Raw genomic sequence first — 24,901 nt, forward strand, 5'->3', positions numbered from 1 at the left:
CATCCTCTTAGCATCATCCCGAGAGTCAGCTTCTCCCTGGGAATTCCAAGTTGAAAAGGCGACTAGACTCTCACTTTCCATACAAACACAATATATCTTTATTGAAGTTGGCGAAATAAAAACAAAACCATGCATTTCAAGTTAGTTGAAAAAAAAATATCTTCCTTATCCCCTGCCCCAGCAAAACCCAACCAAGCCAGCAGGGTAGGTTATATTAATGCAAGGAGCTGGAGCGGGGAGTGAAGGATGAGGTTAGGTGGGGTGGGGTACAGACCAAGGAGGCCTGGAGGACTGGTTGACTGGTGGTCCCCACCAGGCCTGGGGGTTGGAGGGGAGGCAGCGGTAACAATTTCAGCAGCATCCCACTGCAGACTTAGAGACAGCCAGGGGTGGGAGCGCTTCTTAATCCCAGGTCCACTTCCTCTTCTCCTACTTCCTGGAAACTTGGGTTTCAACTGAGCCTCAGAAAGGTGAGGGTGGAGGACCAGCGGTCTGGAAGGCGGCCACCCTCCCAATCTCAGGCCTCTGTGCCAGGAGTGTCCGAACCTTGCAGGAAGGAGAAAAACCAAATGGCTTAGCCAGCGAGTGGCTGGGCCATCACACCAGAGACCCAGCCTGACTCTGGGCAGGAACCATCACGGGGACAGCACCCATGCGGCTCAGAGCAGAGGAAGAGACCCCCCCAGGGCCGGGAGATATTGGCTGAGGGTGGGCCCCCTCTGTCCTGGGCAGCCTTGGCGAGGGCAGGACCTGACTGGAGAGGCTGGGTGTGGGGGTCAATGCACCAAGCCTGGAAGGGCCCTGGGGTGGCCGGAGGGCTCGCGCCGAGGTAACGGAGGAAAGGGTCCCATTCTTGGAAATTGTGTCTGAGCCCTTGGGCCAGAGCAGCGTCCGGGGAGCGATGGCGTCCTCCCTAGTCATCAGAGAAGTGATAAGAGGTCAGAAGGTGGAAGGAGGAGAGGAGAGTTTCCATATGCTTTGTCTTATTCTCACCTCTCCTCCCTTAAAATCTGCCCACAGAAGTGATGTCTCAGCCACTGCCCATTCCTACCTTAGATGGGAGCTCCCTGAATCCCCAAGGAGAGCCCTCTTCTTGGCAGAGACGAGGGACACTTACTTGATATCATTGGCCGGCTCCTCTAGGGCCTTGCCTCGGTGTTGGTACAAGAGCACCAGTCCTGCCAGCAGCCCTAGTCCAACCATGGTGCCCACGACAGCTCCGGCAACCACCGTAGCCCTGGGCCCTGGAAAAACCTTACTGTCAGAGGCGGACTCTCAGCCATTCCCTGGCCCTTCCCAATCCCACTGCCCCTCTGCCCCACTGCCACCATACCTAGTTTCTCTCTTTGTTAAAAGGAAGGTGATTGTCGAGCAGGAAGTGGTCACTGACCAAACACCTGCACAAACATGTAACCAGGACAAGCACCTCGTCCTGTTACAACGAGAGGCCTCCGCAGACAGCCCTCCTCCCCTCTCTTGCTGACCCACCCCACCACTGATCAATCTCCTTAACCACACTTACCCCTCACTGACCTGTGCTCACAGTCAGGGTCACATTGCACTGGGCACTGCCCACCTCATTGTGGGCCTTGCAGACATACACTCCAGACATGGAAGTGGACAGGTTTTTGAGGCTTAAAGACCCGTGGATGGCATCTGTGGACACAATTTGGCCATCAGTCCAAGGATCGATCCCCTTTCCCATAAAAAATCACCCTGCCCTTCCTCTGGAACGTCTAGTTTGACTCTCTGGGAGCCTTAGCTATCTGAATCCCTGATGAAAGGTAAAGGTGTGATGGCCAGTTGCCAAACTGCTAGCTCAATACTCTTTTCCATTTCCACCACTCAGTGTTCCCAAGCGATATCTAAAAGAAGGCTAAAGAGGAAGTGATGCCCAGAAAGGCCAAAACCCGATTTTTACTTTTATTTCTGAGTAGTGAGAGAGAAAAAACACTGAGCGAGGAATTAGAAAACGTGGCATCCAGAACAGGCCATGGGACTTTAAGAAAGTTATTTTCTATTTCTGGTCCCCAATTTATTCATCTATAAAATGGGGTGATATGACCTAACTGATGGTGCTGAAAGGAATGTATGAAATAATCTAATGATTCTAACAGTTAAAGTTTATTGGCTGCTTACTCTTCACCAAAGACTAATTTCTTTACATGTACTAATTTATATAAAAGTCTCACAACAAACCTATTATGTAAGCCTACGTAAAAAAAAAATTTAAAACGTTTTATTATAAAAATGGTCAAATAAAAAGTAGAAGGAAGAACAAAATGAAAACCCATATACCCATACTTGCTAACATTTTGCTACACTTATTCCATTTTTTCTCTTTTTCTCAAGATCTTTTAAAATGAACATTTCAGCATGAAACTCCAAAACATAAGGATACTGTCCCACATTACTGCAATACCTTTACCACAGCTGATAAATTAAGAATAATTCTTCCAAAGCATCTGGTATACAATATTAAAATTGTTCCATCAATAATCTTAATAAATTGAAAAAAAAAAGTTCCAGTGGCGTCCAAGTGTTTTTTATAGTGGCATTCAGGCATGCATGCTCGACTGTTTGCAACCCCATGGACTGCAGCCTGCCAGGCTCCTCTGTCCATGGGATTCTCTGGGCAAGACTGCTGGAGTGGGTCCTCCAGAGGATCTTCCAGACAGGGAGCAAGCCCCCATTCTCCTGTGTCTCCTGTGTTGGCCAGCAGATTCTTTACCACTGAGCCAGCTGGTGTGCTCAAGTCAGGGCTATTGATACTCCCATTTTACAGACAAGGAAACAGCCACCAAGTCACACATGCAGTGAATGGCGGAGCCTCCAGCCCCAGCGTCCCTTGAGTGGCATGGTCTTCAGCACCTGTCTGCGCCTGGCAGGCCTCTTTCTTCAGCCCCCTCCCCACACCCTCCTTCCCCCGTCCCCACCACAGTGCTTTTCAGCATTGCCGCCCCTTGCCCCCCAGTCCATCTGGCCCTCATCATTCCTCTACCCCAGCCACACTCTCATTTGTCTTCAGAAATTCCCTCACCTAAAACAGGTGCAAAAAAAACCTGGGAGGATGGGGGTGACCGCACCCACTGGTACTGGGCAGTGGGCTTACTCCTTGGGGACTGGCAGCTCAGGGTCACGTTGGTCCCCACGTGGGCCACGCCGCGGAGATGGCAGGATGGAGGAGCCGGAGGGACTGGGAGAGGGGAGACAGGTTAAAAACTCCTATCAGGGGACCAAGAGCTCCCCTTCCCACACATGGACCCTCTGTCACTCCGTTTGTCCCTCCCCCAACCTTCCCCTTCAGTCAGTTGGGGGAGAGGCCTGCCCGACCTCCCATGGGAGCCTCTTGCTCACCCAGCACATCCAGCTCTAAATGTTTGCTGCTTTGACCTTTAACAGTGCCTTGATTGTCTTGCAAGTTCACAAAACAGAGGTAGGACCCAGAGTCTTTCTCCTGCAGGTCCCGCAGCCGCAGTGACACGTTCCGGGAGGGCATGGAGTAGACCAGGGATGCTCGAGGCTCACTCATTGTGACCTGACCGATGTATGTCAACACCTGGTGGGGGCAACAACACCTCCCCATCACCACATGCCTGCTCTGTGCCCAGGGCTCAGCTCGTCCCCCTCCCCCAAACTGGGGGTCCTCAAATACCCCTTACTTGCCCCATCCTCTCTAACCTGTATCAGCTCTCCATCCACCTCTGTCTCCCTAGCCACCCTCTCACTGCCCCAAATCCTCTGCATCAGAACAGGTCCTCTTTCCTGGATGCTGTTTCTTCATCTCCCACTTGGGTGTTTAGAAAGATGCAAAAATGGATGTGTGTTAGTTGCTCAGTCATGTCCGACTCTTTGAGACCCCCTGGACTGTAGCCTGTCAGGCTCCTCTGTCCACGGACTTCTCCAGACAAGAATCCTGGAGTGGGTAAACATTCTCCCTTCTCCAAGGGATCTTCTTGACCCAGGGATCGAACCTGAGTCTCCTGCATCGCATGCAGGTTCTTTACCATCTGAGCCACCAGGAGGGGATCATATAAACAAGGGGAGAACATATGAAAGAAACAGGCTGCAGGGGGAGAGCCAAAAAGAAAAAGTATCTTATAAAATTTTCTTTTTCTTGAAGACCCTCCCCTTCAGTGTATAAATCCCAGCCCCACTCCTGCAATCTAAGTTGCTTTCATATTTCATATGCTTTCTTCCCCTATTTATCAAATGACTCCCCCCTCAACACTCTTCCTAGGACCTTGCAGGGAGCCCATGTAAAAAAGGTGCTCTGAAAATGACATTTCCCTGGCTTCTGGGTAAATCTACCTCTGATGTCAGGAAAGGAGGACAGGTGAGAGACTGTAGGAGGAGACCCACCCTTGCCTCGCAAGGAGTTTATAAAGGAGTGCAGGGGGCGGGGGCAGATAATCATCCAGGGAGTGGGCTTACTGTGACCTGTGGCCTATGACCACATCCAAAGGACAGATAATGTGAAAGCAGGAAGATACTCAACTTTTAAAAGTTGTGTGACACCTGCCCGAAACTTCCTGTTTCCTGTATCCTCAGTCCCCACTTTCCCCCTCACCCAGCAAAGTACTGGGTTTCTAGGGAACCCTAGGAAAAGGAGAAATGGGTGGGTTGGGGGGAAGCCTCCAAGATCAAAACAAAACTTGACACGGACCTTGCATTTCCCTGACATCCCTGGCGACCCCTCCCATGGTCACCAGCTCTTCCCAATCCACTCCCCCACTCCTCTCCCCTCCCTCCCCCAACCCCCTCCCACTCCGCAGCCCCCAGACCCGCCTCTAGTAGGTAGCTAGCCTCCTGCCCAGAAGTTCCCTCACCTGGGTCATATTCTTATCCTTCCCTTCTAGGAAGAACCACATCACGGTGGGCACCTCCCAAGGCTTGGGCTTGGTCGGAGACAGTTCCCCATGCAGGCTGTACCACGCTGGGAGCACCACTTCCGCTCCCTCCACCGCCTGTAGCTTCGTGAGGCTGGTGGACACGTGCACCTCCATCTGGGCCCTCGAGGGGGACGCTGGGGAGGAGAGAAGGAGGGTGAGCGCGGAGCCTGGGACCCTGCCCAGCGCGGTGGCAGCAGAGGACAAACCTCTCAGGGGTCTCTCCCAAGACTGCCCAGGGCCCGCTGGGCTGTGATCCTGCGATGGTTGAGTCCATCACTGCATCTTCTCCCCAGCCTCAGCCCCGCTGGCTTGTAGCAAGGATAGGACCGTGTCTGTACATTTATTTGTATTCAGAGGCACAGATTTCAGAGCACCAAGTGGACGGGGAAGATTTCCAACGAGAAGGGGAAGACACCCAAGAGGAAGGGCGGATTTAATACCTTTAATCTACACTCTACTTAAGCCACTTGCTCCTGCAATTTCCCCAGGGCATGAGCCAAGAAGGAAAGACAGGGTCAGGATCAAGAGCGTTCCCATCTCCTGCAGTTCTCCACCAGATGGGCAAAGGGGAGCGGGAAGGTTAATCATTTACCGATTAACCCCGCGGCTCCTTCAGAACTACTCCGAGCCAGAGAGACTGGAGCGGCCAGGGCCCAGTGCGGCCCAGTGACTGCTGGGCTCCACGACTTCCTGCTGGGTCCCCACAAGTGGGCTCCCCACAGGAAACCTCTCAAAGGCCCTTTGGGGGCCCAGGGGAGATGGGGGGATACTCTGAGGTCTCTGGGAACCTTAGCAGAGCTAGGAGGAGAAGGAAAGTCCCCTGACCATCAGGTACAAAACTGATCAAGCACAGAGCTTCCATCTGCCTGTGGCTGTCCTTCAGGACGTGGCCGGGGGTATGGGTTTCAGGGAGGGGACTGTCGAATCAGAGCTTGCCTCATGGCATCCAGAGGCACTTCCTTACTGCCCTTTGGAGAGGCAGAGGAGAGGCCCAATCAAAAGTCCTTTAGGGGAAAAACCTTGGACTTGTCCGAAGCCAGGCCTGAGGATGCTGGTGGCTCTGGACCTTAACTGGCTCTTGCTGAAGCTTTTGAGTCCTCGGCCTCAACAGTCTGCACTGGAGTCTGAGATGCCATCTCTGCTTGGTGGTCAGGGGCCGACGAGTAGACAGAGGCGGCGCACAGGCCGGGCTGTCCACCCTCCTAGAGGCCGGCTGAAGGCCTCTGAGGGCCCAGGAGCGGATCCGGCCAGGATGCGCGCCACCCCCTCCGCTTCCTGGTTGCGCGTCTTTACAGAACCCTCACCCCAATTCCTTGGCCTTCTTAGCACCCCCCTCCCCATTTCCTGGCAGGGTCCCTGAGGGCTGAGCAGGAAACTTGTGCCCGGTGATAAGCCAGGAGACAATGCGGAGGGCGCCGCTGTACCGGAGGCGCTGCAGGCGAAAACAACCTCCGACTCAAGGAGCCTGCCGCCCGCTGAGGACCGACCGGCTGGCCGGGACACCAGAGAGGCCTACGGGGGGCGCAGGCCCTAGCCGGGCCTTCCTGCAGCTCACTCCCAGCGGCCAGACACAGTTCCCGCCGGAAACCTGCCCGGGTCCCAGGAGAAGAGTGAGCCGCCTCGCCCTAGGCGCCTCTCGCTCAGGTCCTGCATTTATAATGTCACTTTACAAAGGGGAAGGGGGCAGGGTAAGTCAGTAAGTAGTAAGTTGGATACACTGGGGCCTGGACACAGGTCAGCTAGGAGCTGGAGAGGGCCCCAGGCCTCACTGCTCTGATTCCCGGACCAGAAACCCCTCAATTCTTCAGCCCTTTTTGCTCCCAGGTGCCACAGGGAGAGGAAAGAGGGGCGGGCGGATCTGAGTGAAGGAACCCAGGGCAGGGAAGGGACCCTTCTGGGCCTCTCCAGACCAACTTGTGGAGCAGGCAAGAGCGAAGGAGAGCGAAAATGGGCTCTGGGCTGGCTCCCCAGGGCTACTATTTTTAGTCTCCCTCTTTCTCTGAGAAACTCCCCCCGCGGGCTTCTCACGCCCCAGGGGCAGTATCGCTGAGCCGCGAGGGAGCATAAGGGCCTCCGGGTAGAACCCGGTCGGGCAGAGCCCAGTGGAGCCGGTATCTCCCAAAGTGCTGACCATCCAGAGGACCATTTAACCCTCAAGTGGCCAGCCAGAGTTTGGCAATCCCCAGCGGGGGTGGGGTGGGGGGGTGGGGAGAGGTAGGGATGCTGAAGCCTGGACCTTCAGTGTGAAAACTGAGGCTCAGAGTTATCAGAGCTCGGACAGAAAAAGGATGGGTTGCAGGAAAGACACAGATGATCAGATGACGCCCTGGACACTGACTTGAATTTTTCTGCCTTGCTTCAGAGATCCCCAGCAGGAAGGGGGATGGGGAAATTGAGGATAGAATGCAGGAAAAGAGACAGCTGAAGTTGGGAAAGGGGGGACTGAGAAGCGGAGGGATCCTACAGCAGGCCACCAAGCCTAGAGGGGCTGGCAGTCTGGTCTTGAGCCCCACTTTGTCTGGGGACCCTAATACTTCCTGCCCTGACACCCTTGCAGCACAGATTGGGCTAAAGAGCACCCGGGTGAGATTTTGATGGTCCCCATCTCAGTCTCCATCACTACGGTTCTTTCCAAGCCTTATTTGCCCTGGAGACTTCCAGCCTGAGAGAAATGAGGAGTTAAAGCTGAGCCGGACAAACCCACCCTTCACCCTCATTCGGGATCCTTGAAAGACGGCAAGAAAGCCTGGGAGGCAGCATGTGAAATGGTTTATAATGAGCTTCTTTTCTGTGGGTCCTTTTCTCCCAGATGTTGGACTGGGCCACCCCAGCTTCTGGGTGCTCCTGGAGGTCTTCACACAGGCCTCAAGCACTTGCCCCAAGGAGGTGGCCTTCCTCTCTGACTCTCTGAGGCCCTTCTCTCTATTTCCTTTGTCCCTTTGGCTCAGGGAACCAACGAGGGGTGATGGACCTCTTGGGGGGGGTGTCACAATTCTGCTCCTCTAGGCATTCGAACCCCTCCTCCACTTCCTGTGTCCTACATGACCTCACGGTCAAGCTTTGGGGGCACCTCCCTTGATTCCCAGGGCAGGAAGCAGAAGGAGGGGGCCAGAGGGAGGATCCAGGCTTGGGAATTGAGGTGAAGTCGGTGCATGAGTCAAGCTGGGGTACCAGGGAATTCCCCAGGGGCTCTTGCACATCAGCTTGTGTGTGGGGCAGGGGGCTGGGAGGGGGGCTGGAGTTAAGTCCTTAAGCTCTTTAGCCAGTGTCTCCTCTAGCAGCTCAGCTCATCTGGCTCTGCCGGGTGGAGGTGGGGAGTGAGGGTGAGGAATGTTTCCAACAAACGGTCTCTCCTGCCACAAACATACTGCGCCCAAAGTGGTGGCTGTTCCCCAACACAGGCAACAGAAATCAGCACCAACCAGTGACACCCAACCTAGGGGAAAGTATAAGTGCTGGGAGGGAAAGAGCCAGAGTCCGGATCCTGTCCCACCCAGCTCCTCATCAGCGCCCCAAACCACCCCCTCAGGGTGGGATTCACCCCATCTCCCATCTCATGTCCTCTCCAGGTCCAGGCTTTCACTCACCCAGAGTAGTCAGCCCCAGAAGCAAAACCCGCAGCAAGCTGGTCGCAGGAGGCCCGGGCATGGAAATCATGGCCTTCCCTGGCCCCGACGGAGTGAGGGGCGCCGGCTCGGAGACACACCGACCGACAGGTGTTCAGGCTGCCCGGCAGCTGGAACGGACGCGGGAATCGGGCCACTGATACCAAGGGCGGCTCTGGCCAGAGTCTCTGCAAGTGTGTGCTGGTGGCGGGGTGGGGACCGCCAGGGACTGGGGGGCGGGGCACTCGAGGGGGCGGAGAGGTCGCCGTCCTCCCGGGCGGGGCTCCAGGGTGACCCGCAGCAGGGGGGCGATCCTCGCGCTCCGACGGCCGGATCCCGCGGCCTCCACCCAGTCAGGACGCAGGGTGGGGTCGGGTGAGTCGTGGGGCGCTCGCAGCCGGCGGAGGTCCAGGGCAGAGGAGAGGGTCCTGACCTCTCAGACCACGCCATACCCTTCCTCGTCCGCTGCGTGGGCTAGGAAGGAGGGCCAGGAAGGAAGGGAGGTTTGGGGACTGTCCGACGTCCAGGGGCCACCCTAAGCGTCCGGAGGTCCCGGCCCACCAACCGACTGGGGGAGCTTGCGGGTACAGCGTCCTCAGCCGCGCGTCCCCTGGGCCACTGGGGCTCGCAGTGTGGGGGTCGGGGCGGCAGGAAGGGGCCAGAGCGCCGGCCACGCGGGCCCGGTTCTGCTGCCTGAAACGACCAGTTTTCCAAGGCCAGCGGCGGGCTGGCCGCGGGAGCCGGCCGGGAGAACGGCCAAAGGATGCGGCCGCGGCCGCCCCTGCCCATCCCTGCAGGTGCCGCGGGATCCCTAGGCTGCGGGGCAGGATGCGAGGACCTGCGGGCGGAGATCGGACCTCTCCGCAGGTTCCCCGAGCCTCCCTAAAAGGCAGACCCGAGGGTCACTCGGAGCTTGTGCCGCAAACCCAAGCAGGGAAACGATTGGCACAAGGAACCCCAGGTTCTGAGCGGGAAACAGGAGAAAGGAGCCAGGTTCTCCCTCTCAACTCTGAAAAGCCTTAGGCAGACCGGGGAGGAGGAGGCAGCTGCGGGAAGGTAGACTGGACTGAGTCCCTCGGTTTATTTCTGCCCATGTCTTCGCTGCCTCCCATCCCGCCCCCGGCGCGTTCTGATCTTTTAATTCCCCGGACTAGATCATGTTCTAGTGAAATTTAATTTAACCGTCCCTCCCCCACCCCACCCCGCCCCCACTTCCCCACGCTGGTCGGTCAAAAGCTCCTCTGCACCCTCTGGCGGCCGCAGTTCTCTTAGAGAAGGGCGCGCACCTGTTCTGGCTTCTGTCGGACAACCAAAATAAAGATGCTTCAAAGGTCCGGGCACAGCTCAACCACCGAGTTAAGGTCACCGAGGACAGAAACCATAACAACGAATCCCTGGCGCTGCCTGCTACAGGTGATAGTCGACTGGGCAGAAAAGATGCCAGGTCTCCTGGATTTCATTTACTCCACATGGTTCTCAGTGTGGTCTTTGAGCCAGCGCTCTCCAAGGTTTTGTTTTGAATACACGGTGCCCCACTGACCCTCTCAGCTCCTTCTTCCTCGTATGACCTGCGTGACTGCTCTTTAAATACCTGCCATGCAGTGGCGTTGAGAAGCGGCCATGCAAACACTAGACTGCTCATGCAATCCCTGGAATCTAGTGCTCGGCAGCTTAGTGACTGCAAAGGGAGCAGTAATAGGTAACTGCTGGTCTCATACCTTTATGCAGGGCTACAGGCTTGAAACTGTCGACTACGTCTTATGTGTGTGTATGGTGGGGTGCTGTTGGTTGGGTTTTTCTAGTCTATCACAGTCATTTTTTTAACTTTAGTCTTCATTGCAAAGCACCTTTGATAAGCATCCCTCCTTTGCTTCCAGGTCAGGCTAGGTTACCCCTTCTAAGAAGAGCAGTGAGCTCTTGGTTGTCTCAGGTGCACTAAAGCATCTGATTATAGGCTGTAATCAAGTGCTACATAACCTAGAACCTCAACATTCACTCTCAGTAGCCAACTTTTCAGAATTTGCACCCCAAGTAATTTACATCAGAAGTAAAGACACAAATATTACTTGCCTGGTAACCACCACAGTAATCACTGTTGCAGGCAAGAATATTAATATTATGGGAACAAGTGAATATATAGGGGAATACTTTGTACTCTTTTTACAGTATTTTATAAATCTCAAATTGTTTCAATTAAAAGTTTAAGGGAAAAAAAGAGGTAAAAATACAAATAAAGATTCGTAGGCAGCAACTCTCTCCAAGTGACACAGAAACAGTGCTTTCAGGACTCTTTCACTGTTCTCACCCAATAGAAGAATTTTCTAAACTATCTCCTATTCCAACCACTTTTTTTTTTTTCCTGCTGACCCTGAGGGGGTCAAGTGTAGAAGTTAGCAGAGCAGTTCTATTGCTTCCTGAAAGTTTTTGCTGAGATGCAGTAATTTGGGGTGAATATTTCTCTTTACCCTTGTGTAAAATGGGAATATTAGATGATCTGAGTGATCTGGGAGCTGCTTGCACAACAGGTTATCTGCATGAGCTAAGTTTGTATGTTAAAGAGATTTGCAGTTCACTAGTGTTTCTCCCCAGAGAAGGCGATGGCACTCCACTCCAGTACTCTTGCCTTGAAAATCCCATGGATGGAGGAGCCTGGTAGGCTGCAATCCATGGGGTCGTGAAGAGTTGGACACAACTGAGCAACTTCACTTTCACTTTTCACTTTCATGCACTGGAGAAGGAAATGGCAACCCACTCTAGCGTTCTTGCCTGGAGAATCCCAGGGACGGGGGAACCTGGTGGGCTGCCATCTACGAGGTCGCACAGAGTCGGACACGACCGAAGCGACTTAGCAGCAGCAGTAGCAGCAGCAGTGTTTCTCCCAGTCATACATCATCTTTTACCCCTTCAGTATTTTAAGATTTTTTTTTAATGTGGACCATTTTGTCTTTATTGAATTTGTTACAGTATTGCTTCTATTTTGATTTTTTTTGGCCCCAAAGCATGTGAGACCTTAGCTCCCCCACCAAGGATCAAACCCACATCCCCTGCATTGGAAGACAAAATCTTAAACCCTGGACCACCTGGAAAGTCTCTACAGTACTTTATTTTTAATGCTGATTTTTATATTTGAATGTAGTGTCTCCATTCCCCTGGAATCAGTTATAAGGCTTCATTAAGGTCTAAATAGTCCACTTTTTGTTTTTAGGAAAACTCATAGTTATGTGACACCCGGCTATCCCTTTTTCTGGATTGTTCCAGCCAAAAAGAATAGATATTCAGAATCAGCAAGGTACTTTCAAGTCTCCATTTCCCAATGCTCAGCTTTGTCCTCTTGCCCCAACTCCTCATCCATCCCAAGCCACATGGTGAAAACACAAACACGATCAGTCTTTGCCATATTCTCCATGCTGCTCATAGTTGTCTAGCAGTGCCCTATTCTCAGTAACAGTAGGTAGATCTCAAACATCCTCTCTAAATGTTCCCAAATGTTCTGCCCCTGCTAAGTAACCAACAGCAGTGAGAATTGGGATGGGGAGAAAATGTGTTAGTTTTAGGGTTGACCAGTGGCAGTTTGGGGAATGCCATGTACTACTCCTGGCAATAATGCTTTTTCCTGCAGCACTTGGCACTGATATTATGAGGTCATTGCTTCAAAATGGTTAATGTAGCCTTGGTCTTCAGGATAATAATTCCAAGTTCCAAAGAAGAGCTAACTCATGAGAATTTCCTAAGGCCCATTCCTACAGCCTGTGCCCGGCAAGATGTGCTGCAGTCAAACATTCCAGACTATTTATACACTCCCTGAACTAGCACCCACTTTAGCATCTCATGTCAGGAAACAGTCAACTCCATAAAGCTAGCCTCAAATGACATTAATAAGAGTCATCTCATTGATCATAAGCTCTCATTAGACAAATAAATAAGCACTGACCAACCAGAATGAGGGCTTCCCAGGTGGCTCAGTTGGTAAAGAATACATCTGCAGTGTGGGAGACCTGGGTTTGATCCCTGGGTTGGGCAGATCCCCTGGAGAAAGGAACGGCTACCTACTCCAGTATTCTGGCCAGGAGAATTCCATGGTTTGTATAGCCAACAGGGGTCACAAAGACTTGGACACGACTGAGCAAGTTTCACAATCAGAATGAGAAAAATATAAGGCCACTCAGGCTACAAGAAATAAACTTTTTTAAAAAATCAATATGCAAGTTTATCTTCAAGAAAAATGGGGAGAATTATAGCTACTACTTGGACATGTAGACCACTTAAAGTAGAAAACCTGAGAGATGTTGGGGGACTCATTAAAGGCAAATAAATCTAACAAATCCCTGCCTAGAGACTAAAGTATCCCTTCACAACACTACTGGTAAGCTAGTTCTTAGCTGAGTACTAACCTCTATGTGGAGTGCACAGACATCTCTGAAAGATCTGAACATGACAGCTACCCTCCTAATGAATCACCACTTTACCATTTCCTATCCTACGGACCACTTAAAATCTTTGTTTGGACATTTCTCTTAGATCTTCTCTCCTTTTCTAGGCAGTACGATGTCAGTCCTCCACCCGTGCTCTTGAGACAGCTGCCCCTGATTACTCAGTATAAAGGTGAGGAATGAAAGTCTCTTGCAAATATTATGTACCGAGGGCCAAAAGGAATATCCTTTTGTAGCTTTTTAAAAAGTAGCACAAAACGAAATGTCCCAGTGACCTTTGGGGCTCTGAAAACAGATAATGACATTGGCCAGTGGGGTGTAGAGAGTGAAGATGAGTAAAGAAGTGAAGCCACTACCCTGCTCTGTTTTGTTCATCCCTTGCAGTAAAGTCAGAGAACAGTCCCACTGCCAGTGAGACCACACTCTGCTACAAAAAGCTCCACTACTACAACGCCAAGAGGCCAGGAATTCCTTTAATTTTTTTTTTTTTTTTTAAGTTTTAAATGGTAACACAACCAAAAATTGGTACATCACAGAAACAGAGGGCTTTGCAGGCAACACTGATTGGGAATAGCAAAACACTTGGTTGGTGAAAAAAAGTGAAACTCTAAATTATATACAATAGTAGCTAAAGGGTAATATTGAAAAACAGTCTTATTCACTGTGACTCAAGATTTTACTTGCCATTATCTATTGCTTATTTATTCAAGGTTGTAAATAATACTTATATAGAGACATAGAGATGTGTAAAAATGAAACATCGTGAAAAAAATACAATTTTTCAATTTCATATGAAACTCAAAGTATAAGTTTTGTCCAATATGGAATGTACCTACATTTGTTTACATTAGGGCTCTAAAATTCATTTAAAAATTGTTTTTTTGTTGTTTTTAAAAAAGAAACAGCTGACCCACCACGCAAGTCCGCTGTGTAGCTTGTTTGCTCAAAATGAGCATTTTTCAGGTGAGGTCTGTGTTCTCTGCCCAAGGTCTACTATGGTTTCTTAGTTGTACTGGCCTGATCGTGGAAAGAGTTTCCATGAAGAGTCGATGGCAGCATCTGGATGAGGGACAGTCTGGGTCACGGGACAGGGGTAGAGAAGAGAGAGGTAAGAGCCCAGATCCTTATGAAGGATGACATTCAGTTGTTATATTTTAAGGGGTACCCGATGGCTTTTTCCAGGCACTCAACTAACGAGCCAGCAGAAAGAAAATCCCTCTCAACTTCTACAAATTTGATGTAGATGGATTTGGGGGACACACCGGGATCCACAATACAGTTCTGAGACAAAAACCCATTTATACCAACCCAATCCTTGCTGAAGGTTTTGGTATTTGCTTGGAAATGTAAAAACAAGCATTGCTGCAGAGTCCTGACCTCAGCGATTCCGAGGTAGCAATAGATAATTCGAGTGGGTTCTATCTCCACCTGCAGTGAGGCTTGTGCTGAAAGGGTTTCCAAGTCAACCCGGCCCTCCTTTCCGGGGTCCAGGGTACGTCGCTCCACATGGGGGGAGGGAGGCCTCTCAATACACTCCTCGTAGCCAATGGCATAGAGACCGGGGCTTTTGGGAATGCCTCCTGGCAATAAATACTGAACCACATTCCCACCAGTTGGTTTGGAGTGGGCGATGGGGATCCAGTCAATTTCCATGTGCAGCTCCAGGCACCTAGCTTCGCTGATAGTGATCTCCAGAAATTTGTAGTATACATTCTTCCAGTTCATTTTCTGCACTCGGGTCATGATGATCCGGCCCTCGGGCTTCTCAGAATTGAAGTACTCCCGGAGTCGCTTGCCAAGGGGCACCTGGGAGCTGATTTCAGCGTAATGGTAACGGATGTCCTCTTTCCAACGGGTGTTGTAACCGATTCCAAAAATGGCCAGTTTATTAGAAAGGTGAAGCCTTGAAAAGTCTGTCCAGCTCTGAAACAGTTCCCATTTCAACTGTACTGATTCCAAAATTTGTACAATATTCTGCATGATGTCTCTTTTCCTAGAAAGAGAGATAAAAGTCAGATTCCTCAGGTGTCTAGATGAGCACTGTCCAACAGAACTTTCTGCAATGGTGGAAATGTTCTATGTCTGTGCTGTCCAGTATGTTAGCCATTGCACAGAAATGTGGCTACTGTGAGTGAGGTATTAAGTTCTTAATTAGCTAAAACTTACATTTAAATCGCCACAGATGGCTAGTGGCTACCATATTGGACTGTGCAGGTCCAGATAATCATAGTATTAAAATCTGAGGCATGCTTACCCCGATGAAGTTTCTAGAACCAGTGATAAACTGCTTTCCATTATTCTATAGTCTAGTTGTATTACACTTAGTAACTATTGACACATAAGACCCTAGGATTTCAGAAACTCAAGAATAATGTGTGTATGTATATAATAGTGTGTATGTATATAATAGTACATATGATCGCCTTCGGACCTATCAAAAGTAGGTGAAGAATGCTGCATTCAGAAAGGTAAACAGAATCACTTAAAAGAATGAACAGATTAATTTCTAACTCGGAAATTCTGGAAGTTAAGGAAGTCTGACCCATACATGCTGGCCATAGGAAAACATGAAATTGATTACGACTATTGATCTGAATTTTCCAAACCAGGCTTCAGCAGTATGTGAACCATGAACTTCCGATGTTCAAGCTGGATTTAGAAAAGCCAGAGGAACCACAGATCAAATTGCCAACATCCACTGCATCATCAAAAAAGCAAGAGAGTTCCAGAAAAACATCTACATTTGCATTATTGACTATGCCAAAGCCTTTGACCGTGTGCATCACAACAAACTGTAGAAAATTCTTCAAGGGATGGAAACACCAGACCACCTGAGCTGCCTCCTGAGAAATCTGTATGCAGGTCAAGAAGCAACAGTTAGAACTGGACACAGAACTACAGACTGGTTCCAAATAGGGAAAGGAATACGTCAACGCTGCATATTATCACCCTGCTTATTTAACTTATATGCAGAGTACATCATGAGAAATGCCAGGCTGGATGAAGCACAAGCTGGAATTAAGATTTCTGGGAGAAATACCAATAATCTCAGATATGCAGATGACACCACCCTTATGGCAGAAAGTGAAGAAGAACTAAAGAGCCTCTTGATGAAAGTGAAAGAGGAGAGTGAAAAAGTTGGCTTAAAGCTCAACATTCAGAAAACTAAGATCATGGCATCTGGTCCCATCACTTCATGGGAAATAGATGGGGAAACAATGGAAACAGTGACAGACTCTATTTTTTTGGTCTCCAAAATCACTGCAGACGGTGACTGCAGCCATGAAATTAAAAGATACTTGCTGCTTGAAAGAAAAGCTATGACCAACCTAGACAGCATATTAAACAGCAGAGACATTACATTACCAACAAAGGTCCATCTAGTCAAAGCTATGGTTTTTCCAGCAGTCATGTATGGATGTGAGAGTTGGACTATAAAGAAAGCTAAGCACTGAAGAATTGATGCTTTCGAACTGTGGTGTTGGAGAAGACTCTTGAGAGTCCCTTGGACTGCAAGGAGATCCAACCAGTCCATCCTAAAGGAGATCAGGCCTGAGTGTTCATTGGAAGGACTGATGCTGAAGGTGAAACTCCAATACTTTGGCCACCTGACGTGAAGAACCAGCTCATCGGAAAAGACCCTGATGCTGGGAAAGATTGAAGGGAGGAGGAGAAGGGGATGACAGAGGATGAGATGGTTAGATGGCATCACCGACGCAATGGACATGAGTTTGAGTAAGCTCCGGGAGCTAGTGATGGACAGGGAAGCCTGGTGTGCTGCAGTCCATGGGGGTCGCAAAGAGTTGGACACGACTGAGCAACTGAACTGATCTGATTCAAAAACATGAGAAAAGGATATTTTCCTCTATTTGTCTAAAATACATTACTACTCCCAAATTTAAAAGAACAGTTTAGCACAGAATTAAGATCTGAAAATTCAGATGGAAAAGCCCCATTACTAAGCTTCCGTTTTAAGAGAGAAAAATTCCAGATAATGAATTGAGATCGTCCTAAAATGTATTTTTATAAAGGGAAGCAAAAGCATGAAAATTATTTCAATTTTGATTTGGACAGTTAACAGAATAAGACAAAGTGCAGGGAAATTCTTGTTTCAAATGCTGCTTAATTCAAGTAATTCCAACTGACACTCATAATGACTTATATAAATATGAGGATATTTGTTTCTCAGGGCACAACTCTGATATCGGAAGACTGAAGTTTGTTAAAGGGTAACTTGGCAGCAAATAATCACACTCTACATCAATCGCAAAAATACTCAACTACCACACTCACATATAATTAAACACAGGCAAGAAAAGAGGGGGTAATGGTGGTTTGTGAACAGCTTCTTGGTAGAAGACAGACTGTACACTTTCCTCTTATACTCTCGAATCTTCTAGAAGAGCTTTTGGAACAAACTAGGGGATCTTCCACATAGCCATTCTCTCTTACTTTCCTTTACTTTCTTTCCAAGATGACAAAGAGTGAATGTTTTGTTATCAGTTTTCTTGGTCCAGTGACTGTCCTGGACTCACCCTCTGCACTTCAGTTTGTCTAGAAAGCTACTCAAGTACTTTGGTGGCCATGCAGATGAAATCACTGCATTTCTGGGGACTGTTCCTCTTCTCAGAGTGCACAAAGGCACTCGGTCACTTTGCTAATGTTGAGGATGTGGTGTCTGTGAGGCTAAGATAGAGGACCATGTTTCTGCATGAGTCGATGCTGTAAAAAAGAAATCACTGTTCAAGGCTACCATTCCTCCTTGTCCTCTCTTAAAATATTGTCCTGATCTCAACGAAGACTGGGCTAAGGAGGTGGGATGGAGGCCAGAGACTTTTGTCTGTTCTGTTCACTGCCGTATCCCAATGCCTGACATACAGTAGGTATTTGATAAATAAGGGGTGACTCTTCTTCATGGGTGAAGGATGGTGTAATTGACTGGTGTAAAAGAATGTATCAGTTAGTTCCACCTGAACTTAAGAGTGAAAAAATCCAGTGCCCAAATGAAGTTGTCATATTTGGCACTGTCACAGCCCTAAGTCAGCAATAAGGAACAGTTCTTAGGAAACTGGTAGGCTGGGAAATGAGTCGCCTCTTAGGACCCACTCACCCTATGGGCTGAATCCTGGAGAAACAGCCATGCTGGACATCTCTGCAGAGTCTGCCAGTTTCCTGCCCCACTGATCTGATCTCAGCCTGGAAGTTCCCTGGGCTTAAGCCTCAGACCAGCTTTTGACAGCTGTGGAACACAGCGAGAACTAGACCCAGTTATTTAAACAGTTCCTGAGAACTGTCTGCTGTATTTCTGAAGTTCCAACTAGGAAAAGTTCAGGGGGGTCTGAGACTGGTGACACCAATTCTGTGAAGCTTGAGTTCATCTCCAGTTACATTAGTTGGCCTACCCTGTAGTTCCTAAGAATTTACTTTTTGATTCCCAAATTGGAATATTATAACCTGGGGTCCCTAACTTCTGGGAGCTAATGCCTGATGATGTGAGGTGGAGCTGATGTAATAATAGTAGAAATAAAGTGCACAGTAAATGTAATGTGCTTGAATCACCCCAAAACCATCCCATACATCCTGGTCAGTGGAAAAATTGTCTTCCACAAGACTGGTCCCTGGTGCCAAAAAGGTTGGGGACAGCTATAATTTAAGTGTTCCTCTGGCCCTCCTATCATTTCACTTAACCCCAGACAATCTCTGGGCCCTGCACTTCATCTCTGTATCATATTTAAACATCCAAATGCCATATCCACACAAATACCACAGACACACTTATTTTCATGTATCTATTTCTTCTTGTCATATACAAAATTCTCAGCATTTTTGGATTAACCACTGGAAAACTTAGGCTAAGATGAAGAACAACGAGACATGCTCCCTCAGTGGCATGGCAGGTTCTTTACTATCTGAGCCACCAGAGAAACCCCTAACTTCCATAGCACGTCTAATTACAGCAAGACTTTTGTCATTAAACTTAGGTATTTACACTTTTTAGAAAGGGGGAACATCTACTTACTGTGCTTCTTCAGAAGACTCTTGTTTTATTTTTAATGTTCTCTTTGTGACAGGTATTTCATCTGAAAAACAGAGGTTTTGCAAACATTATATTTTCCTAAGTGGTGACATGTATTTATGTAGATGAGTAGCTGTAAGTTTACTGTTTGTTCCATACTTTCCAATGCGAGAACTTAATTCTAGTGTCAAACACGGTCCAATGCCAGATTTATAGATTTAACTCATATATAATGAGATGCATACATTTATATACAAGATCAGAAACCAGCTCTATGAGTATAAAGTTCTTCAAGGTCACTAGTGGATTTCTAGCTAGGAGCTTAAAGCTTAATTTCATGGCAAACATGATTTTTAAAGGAATGAGAATGAAAATAATTGTTTTATTTAGATTTTCTATGTAGGTTTTATAGAGCAATTATTCTCCCCCAGCCCAATATTAGGATCAATATGCTCTACATGTTATTTTTGTCCCAAAGGTTTGAGTGGCTTAACTCTCTCCAGCAAAACCAGAGTTATAGGATGCCAAAGTAATTTAGATCTTAGAACTGTTTTGAAATTAAGAGGCAGTGATCACTTAGCATCTGCCCTTTTTTCCTTCCAGTAATCAATTCTCTTACATAGTGTCAGTCTTACAGTTTTATAACCACTTTCTTTACTCCTCTCTTTTAATATTTAAGATTTTTTTTTTTTTAGGAACAGCATTTGAAAGAAATAGTGGGTTGGTCAAAAAGTTCTTTCAGGTTTTCCACACCATTTTATGAAATAATCCAAATGCATGTTTTGGCCAACTCAATATTAGTATTTAATCCTTTTTCTTTTGAATTAGCATTTCTTTGTCATAGGAGGATCTGTAAAACAGTGCCCGTGGACTTTTGTCTTAAGCTAGGGAGGCACATTTATAGAGCCAATTCTACTTATCCTTCCTGGGGGCTGCCCGAGCGCTTCACTAGAGAGTAAGAACATTCACTTACAAGTGAGCACTCATTACACAACTTGCTATGAATGTACAAAGCCTGCAGCAGACACTTGATTAGCACTGGCAAATTATGAAAACTAAAACCAGAACATTTATTGCAAAAAACAAAACAACCCAACTACATATATATATATATATATATATATATACACACACACACACACACACACACCCCCTCTTAATTAGTCCATACAAATTTACATTTCATGGCCAAGAGTTCTATTTTCCATTTTTAATGTAAAGATACTGAATAAATCATTCCAGCTATTGTTGGGATGGGAGCCTTTATGAAGTCGGAAGGAGTATGATCCCTGATGAAGTTCAATTATCAGCTCCTTTCAAACCAAGGCTTTCCTTCATTTATGGTTTAGACTGAAGCCTGGAAAGGGACCTTTGGCAAATTACAAACAGGGGTGGAGGAAAGTTTTGGGGATAAAAGAAGGAAATGACAGTTATATCTATACTGGGAGTTGAGCCAGGAGTCAATACTCTTAGCAGTCACCTTAGAACAAAGAGGTGCAGGATATTTTTAACTGCATAGCCTGTCACTGAGCTTCCCTGTGCAGCCCAGAATTAAGAATTCTTGTGTGCCTTTAGGGACTTTGTGGAACTCAAGGCACCAAGCCCCAGCGGGCAGTTTAAGGCTAACTGAAGGATACCCAAATTGCCCCAAACAGACACTGGCTCTATGTGTTGTGCTACCAATGGGAATGGTAAAAAAAAAAAAAAGGTGTTACAGATATGAAACACCTGAGCACAAGTGAAGATATGTACAGACACACACACATACACACTGCAAGTATCACAGACACTGGCTTTCTTACCCAATTCCTGATCTGTGGGGTAGCCGTGGAGATCCTGACTGTGGTTTCCCCAGTCCTCCTGTGAATACTCCTCCATAGTGCTGCCATCTGACTCCAGCTCCTGGTACAAGCCACTACTGTTAATAAGTACAGGCTGGCAGGGCTGAGCATCCCATCCTCCCTGACCAAACACCTGTTCCAACTGTTCAAATGTGTAACTGCTCTTTCTTTTCCCAACACCATGTTCTTTCACCCGACTGTAACACCTGCGAAGGGTCTAAGACACAAAGTCTTTTGTTATTCCTTTAAAGCTGAACTTCCTCTTCCAGGTACGGACCACAGATATTAATTACTATTAGACAGACACGGACAGACAAACACAGACACATTGTTACAGGAATGCTAGATTTTAAATTCATTATTATATTAGAAAAAAAATGACTAATTTAGCATTTACTCAAACATGTTATAATTTAAACAATTATTTTGCAATTAATTATCCATTAAACAACAAGAAACATTACAACATTATTGCATGTATCCCATACACATATTTTTATACCCCCACCCCCATTTTAAAAGAATAAAGAAAAAAAAAAAAAAGAAAACAAGAAATACCAGCCAGCCAATAGGATGCACACCTGCCACAGAAAAGAAAGAGCTGCTGTTGTGCCCAGAATTTGGAAAAAGTGAGGGGAAGGAGGACAGAAAGAAGAATTTCCCAAAGCAAAGAATGTACCCTTCCTTATTCTTGATTAAGAAGGAATATAGGGTAAATTGCCTAAACGAATTAGCTAGTGAAACAAATTACTTACATAGTCCATACTCCTTACTAACTCACTCTGTCTTTGGGGCAGTTGCTAGAATCGAATTTAAAAGAGATCAAATCAATAACCCTACAGATGCTCAGTCTCAAACATTAATCATCAAGAAACAACAAGACACTAATACCAACATCTAACAATTAGCCAATGATAATACTAGCCTATTCTACCAACTCAAACTGCCAGCCCAACACCAGCAAACGAAGCCCATCGTTTCTTTGGGGTGGGGTCACAGAAAGTGAGGTAGAAGGGTGTTATTTCACTCCTTTTTCTGCTTCATGGTACACAGCGAATAACATATCCTTATGCAAGTCCACAGATAAAACCTGTATAATTTTATTACCTTGCACAACCCCTCAACCTGCTTCATGGTCTTCTAATGCATATTTCTGATAATTAACCCAGTTTCCTTAATGGTATATCTTATGCTAGCTTACATGATATTTCAAAAGATAAATCAAGGATTTAGTCCCAGGCCTTTCGCCTCAGTTCCAAATTTAGTTTAATTATATTCATTCTCTGTCCCATCTCTGCCTCCTTTTGTTCCTTCTAATCTCCTTTCTACTTTACTGGGTTTTACTCTTGAGAATTTTCACGGCAAACAAGACTCTTTTTCTCCAAATGCTTTTGAACTCAACTGTGCCAAAGCAGCTTACCTTAGACTTAATTTACACACGTCAGCCAGACTGTAAATTTCTGTAAATTGAATGTGAGATGACTTTCCATAAGCCAATACCTCACCTACTCTCGCCAAAATCAAACAACTCTGAAAAATCTTCATGGAGCCTCCTCGAAAGTTCAGTACTGTTAAATCTCAGTTGACAAACTACTGGAAGACACTCTGTCAAACACTGCAGATCTCTCCCTTGAGGCCAGAAATCCAGACAGGCAAAGGGAATAATAAACACAAAACACACATGACGATCTTCCTCCGACACAGAGCAGCGATTAAGAGTGGTCCATCCTGAAACCAGCCAGCCTACCCCCTGCAAAAGCACCTGCCTCACTCTCCCTTTCTGGAGATTTCTTTTGGTGCTCAAAAGGATGCCTTAAAGAAGTGAGGTTTCTGATCATACACTCTTTAAAAGTGTTTCTTCTTCCTCTTTGTAAAGGATATTCACAAGTACATAACACGTAACTTTCTGGAACAAATCGGAAATGAACCTGGGAAATGTGTCATAGGCAACTCTTCAAATGGGAGGGGACAAATGCCTCCAGCTGACTTCACGTGACTTTCTATACCCCATTACCCGGCACCCTCTGCCCTCCTTGCCAGGACTGGAATTTGAATTGCAAACATCTCCTGCCAATTTATTTTTATCTCACAATGTCTACTTTCTGCCTCCAGGAACACCCCAACCGCACTTTTCAGCTCCTTCAAGGACCGTAAATGGAGAGTCCCAGCCTTGTCCCTCTCACCCTTTCAAGGCCATAAATGGAGATGGAAACCACACCACTCAGTGCTCACTACTTGCTGGCTGCCTGGAGCACGGCGCTCCTCACACAAAGAACCCCGATGGATCTGCCACTGAGGGTCATTTCGGAAGTCAGGGAGTGAAATTAACACTCCTCTGAAGGAATGTGCCACACTTAGACGTGACCAAGGCGTGAGTAAAGCGACCAATCTTTGACACTACATTCGGTGGGAAACTACAGAGAGGATTTACTTTCTTTGAAACCATCAAATAGAGCTTAACATTTCACTTCTTCTGTGTATGAATAAGCAAACCAGCAGTATTTAAGGGTTCCAGATATGGAAGAACAGTCAGATGATATATTTTATATTCTATCCCCCCCAAAAAGTCTAACAGATCCTGTCACCTCTTACTTTGCAGTGTAATTTTGAAATACACTTTAGTAGTGTAACATGCTGAAAGGTAAAATATCTATTAGGCGTCTGAATGAAAAATGTTTGGTGACATCTAGATCCATAAGATGAGAATTTGATGTATTGAAACAATGTTAAAAAGATTTCCAACTCTCTGGAGACATAAATACACAAAAGAGGTACCTTCTGGGTTCAGTGAAGAACACAGATCCAACCAGAGGCTGTTTAAATAGCCATGTATCAACTGAGATAGAAAACAAAGCAAGAAACATCAGCTTGACTGCTACTCTAACAACATTGGGATTTAGATAAGCTCGAGGGACTTTAGAAATGGACAGAAAGGACATGCAGAGGCCTTCCAATTCTTATCATCCATAATAAACCAGAAGAGGTTACACTTTCCACACTCTAAATGATTAACCAAAGCACAAAATTAAGCGATTGCATGTCTGTGTCAACAGTCCTCAATAAACCAACTGAACATCTACTGTACATCTTAGATTAGATAATGCTATGGTATCAAGGAAAAACGAAGTCTTGCCTCCCATCTTGGAAAGCTGTACCAAGCCCAACAAGAACCTCAATTCAGCTCCCTTTGAGAACCATTTCCTGTTCTACACAGAAACCTTGTTTCCCTTCCTTTCTTCCTTTATCTCACCCACCTTACAAATTTAGAGTCACTTGGCTCTAGCATTTTTCAAAAAATTAAGACCTCAGAGAGAAAAGAATTTGCTTAAAATTATTAAAGACTATTCTATTCACAGTTAGAAACATCCATAGTAAATCTCTATTATTGTCTCCCCCAGGAGTTATGAGATAATACTATATCCTGAGTTAAGTCACATGGATAGAAATCAAGAAAACCTGGATAGAAGAACTCAAACAACTTGACCAAGTGGTCAGATCAGAGAAATCCAAAGGTATCTGATTCAGAAGAACTGCCAAGTGAATGCATGATAAATCCACCGTGCCAAGTGTTCAGCGACTCCAAAAGAAAAAGAACCAGAGAGAAGTAAGAGATGTCCCATTACCAAAGCATGAAGAAAAAATCAGATGGCTGACAACTGACAATTCATAGACAGAGGGAAGGTTTTGCCAAAGTTTAAGATTACAGTGAGAGGAAATGAGAGAATAAAAGATGACATTCATTGTGGATGAATGTAAGGGGAGTCTGGGGGGTGGGGAGCGGGGCAGGTAAACAAAGGCAGGAGCTTTAAGATTGGCAGGATTGGGGGTTTAACGGCAGCAATGCAGAGAGAGACCCAGGGTTACAGTACACGTAACATTAAATACAGTGCACGATGCAGCTATCTTGCCAAAGTAAGTAAATCCAGTATTGGGTTGTATAAGCAGAGGAATCACATGTAAGCTATGGAGGTGGCTCTTCCTCTCTATTCAGCACCGGTGAGGCCACAGCTGGAACACAGCATTCAGTTCTGGGCATCGAACCAGCTACAAGAGAGGGAAATTGCAGAGTTCAGAAAAGGGCAAATAAAATAATGAAAGGCTTGGAAAATAAGATCTT

General features: G+C 47.0%; 2 protein-coding genes and 1 long non-coding RNA gene across 10 annotated transcripts in view; 1 reads left to right on the plus strand and 2 right to left on the minus strand.

Moving 5' to 3' along the window:
• Positions 1-74: 74 nt before the first annotated feature.
• Positions 75-8,689, minus strand: ESAM (endothelial cell adhesion molecule). Of its 3 annotated transcripts, XM_027959686.2 has the most exons (8): positions 8,480-8,689; positions 4,830-5,026; positions 3,358-3,559; positions 3,041-3,196; positions 1,534-1,656; positions 1,118-1,244; positions 786-913; positions 75-546 (listed from the first exon to the last, which is right to left on the minus strand). In XM_027959686.2, the coding sequence occupies exons 1-8, from the start codon at positions 8,547-8,549 to the stop codon at positions 518-520; spliced, it is 1,032 nt and encodes a 343-aa protein (XP_027815487.1). In that variant the 5' UTR covers positions 8,550-8,689; the 3' UTR covers positions 75-517. The 3 variants fall into 3 exon arrangements, with proteins under 3 accessions (XP_027815487.1, XP_027815486.2, XP_004019556.3); XM_027959685.2 differs by lacking the exon at positions 786-913; XM_004019507.5 differs by having other exon boundaries at positions 75-913.
• Positions 8,690-8,776: 87 nt separating this feature from the next.
• Positions 8,777-24,529, plus strand: LOC114110097 (uncharacterized). The gene is made up of 4 exons (XR_003586448.2): positions 8,777-8,872; positions 13,035-13,099; positions 22,897-23,155; positions 24,183-24,529. It is a non-coding gene; the product is annotated as an uncharacterized LOC114110097 (long non-coding RNA).
• MSANTD2 (Myb/SANT DNA binding domain containing 2) overlaps positions 13,385-24,901 on the minus strand; it is a 30,013-nt gene continuing 18,496 nt past the window's right edge. Inside the window, exons 2-5 of one of the 6 annotated variants that reach the window (XM_042238030.1) lie at positions 24,739-24,828; positions 20,746-20,845; positions 18,947-19,007; positions 13,385-14,920 (exon numbers count right to left, since the gene is read on the minus strand). In XM_042238030.1, the coding sequence (XP_042093964.1) occupies positions 14,068-14,920; positions 18,947-19,007; positions 20,746-20,821 (990 nt within the window). In that variant the 5' untranslated portion in view covers positions 20,822-20,845; positions 24,739-24,828 and the 3' untranslated portion in view covers positions 13,385-14,067. Of the gene's footprint in view, positions 14,921-18,946; positions 19,008-20,745; positions 24,829-24,901 lie in introns of those variants that run through there. The other 5 variants (XM_042238028.1, XM_015103102.3, XM_042238029.1 and 2 more) reach the window with 5 other exon arrangements.

This window comes from Ovis aries, chromosome 21 (genome assembly GCF_016772045.2).
Source record: "Ovis aries strain OAR_USU_Benz2616 breed Rambouillet chromosome 21, ARS-UI_Ramb_v3.0, whole genome shotgun sequence".
NCBI classification, from domain to species: Eukaryota; Metazoa; Chordata; class Mammalia; order Artiodactyla; family Bovidae; genus Ovis; species Ovis aries.

What these genes read in the sequence shown, in the direction of transcription:
- ESAM (XM_027959685.2), bottom strand. Translation starts at nt 8,549, where the DNA reads ATGATTTCCATGCCCGGGCCTCCTGCGACCAGCTTGCTGCGGGTTTTG. An exon ending in TTTTTTTGCACCTGTTTTAG is followed by an intron (nt 1,657 to 3,040) that starts GTGAGGGAATTT and finishes TTGTGTCCACAG; the next exon opens with ATGCCATCCACGGGTCTTTA. An exon ending in GAGCCGGCCAATGATATCAA is followed by an intron (nt 547 to 1,117) that starts GTAAGTGTCCCT and finishes CCTTCCTGCAAG; the next exon opens with GTTCGGACACTCCTGGCACA.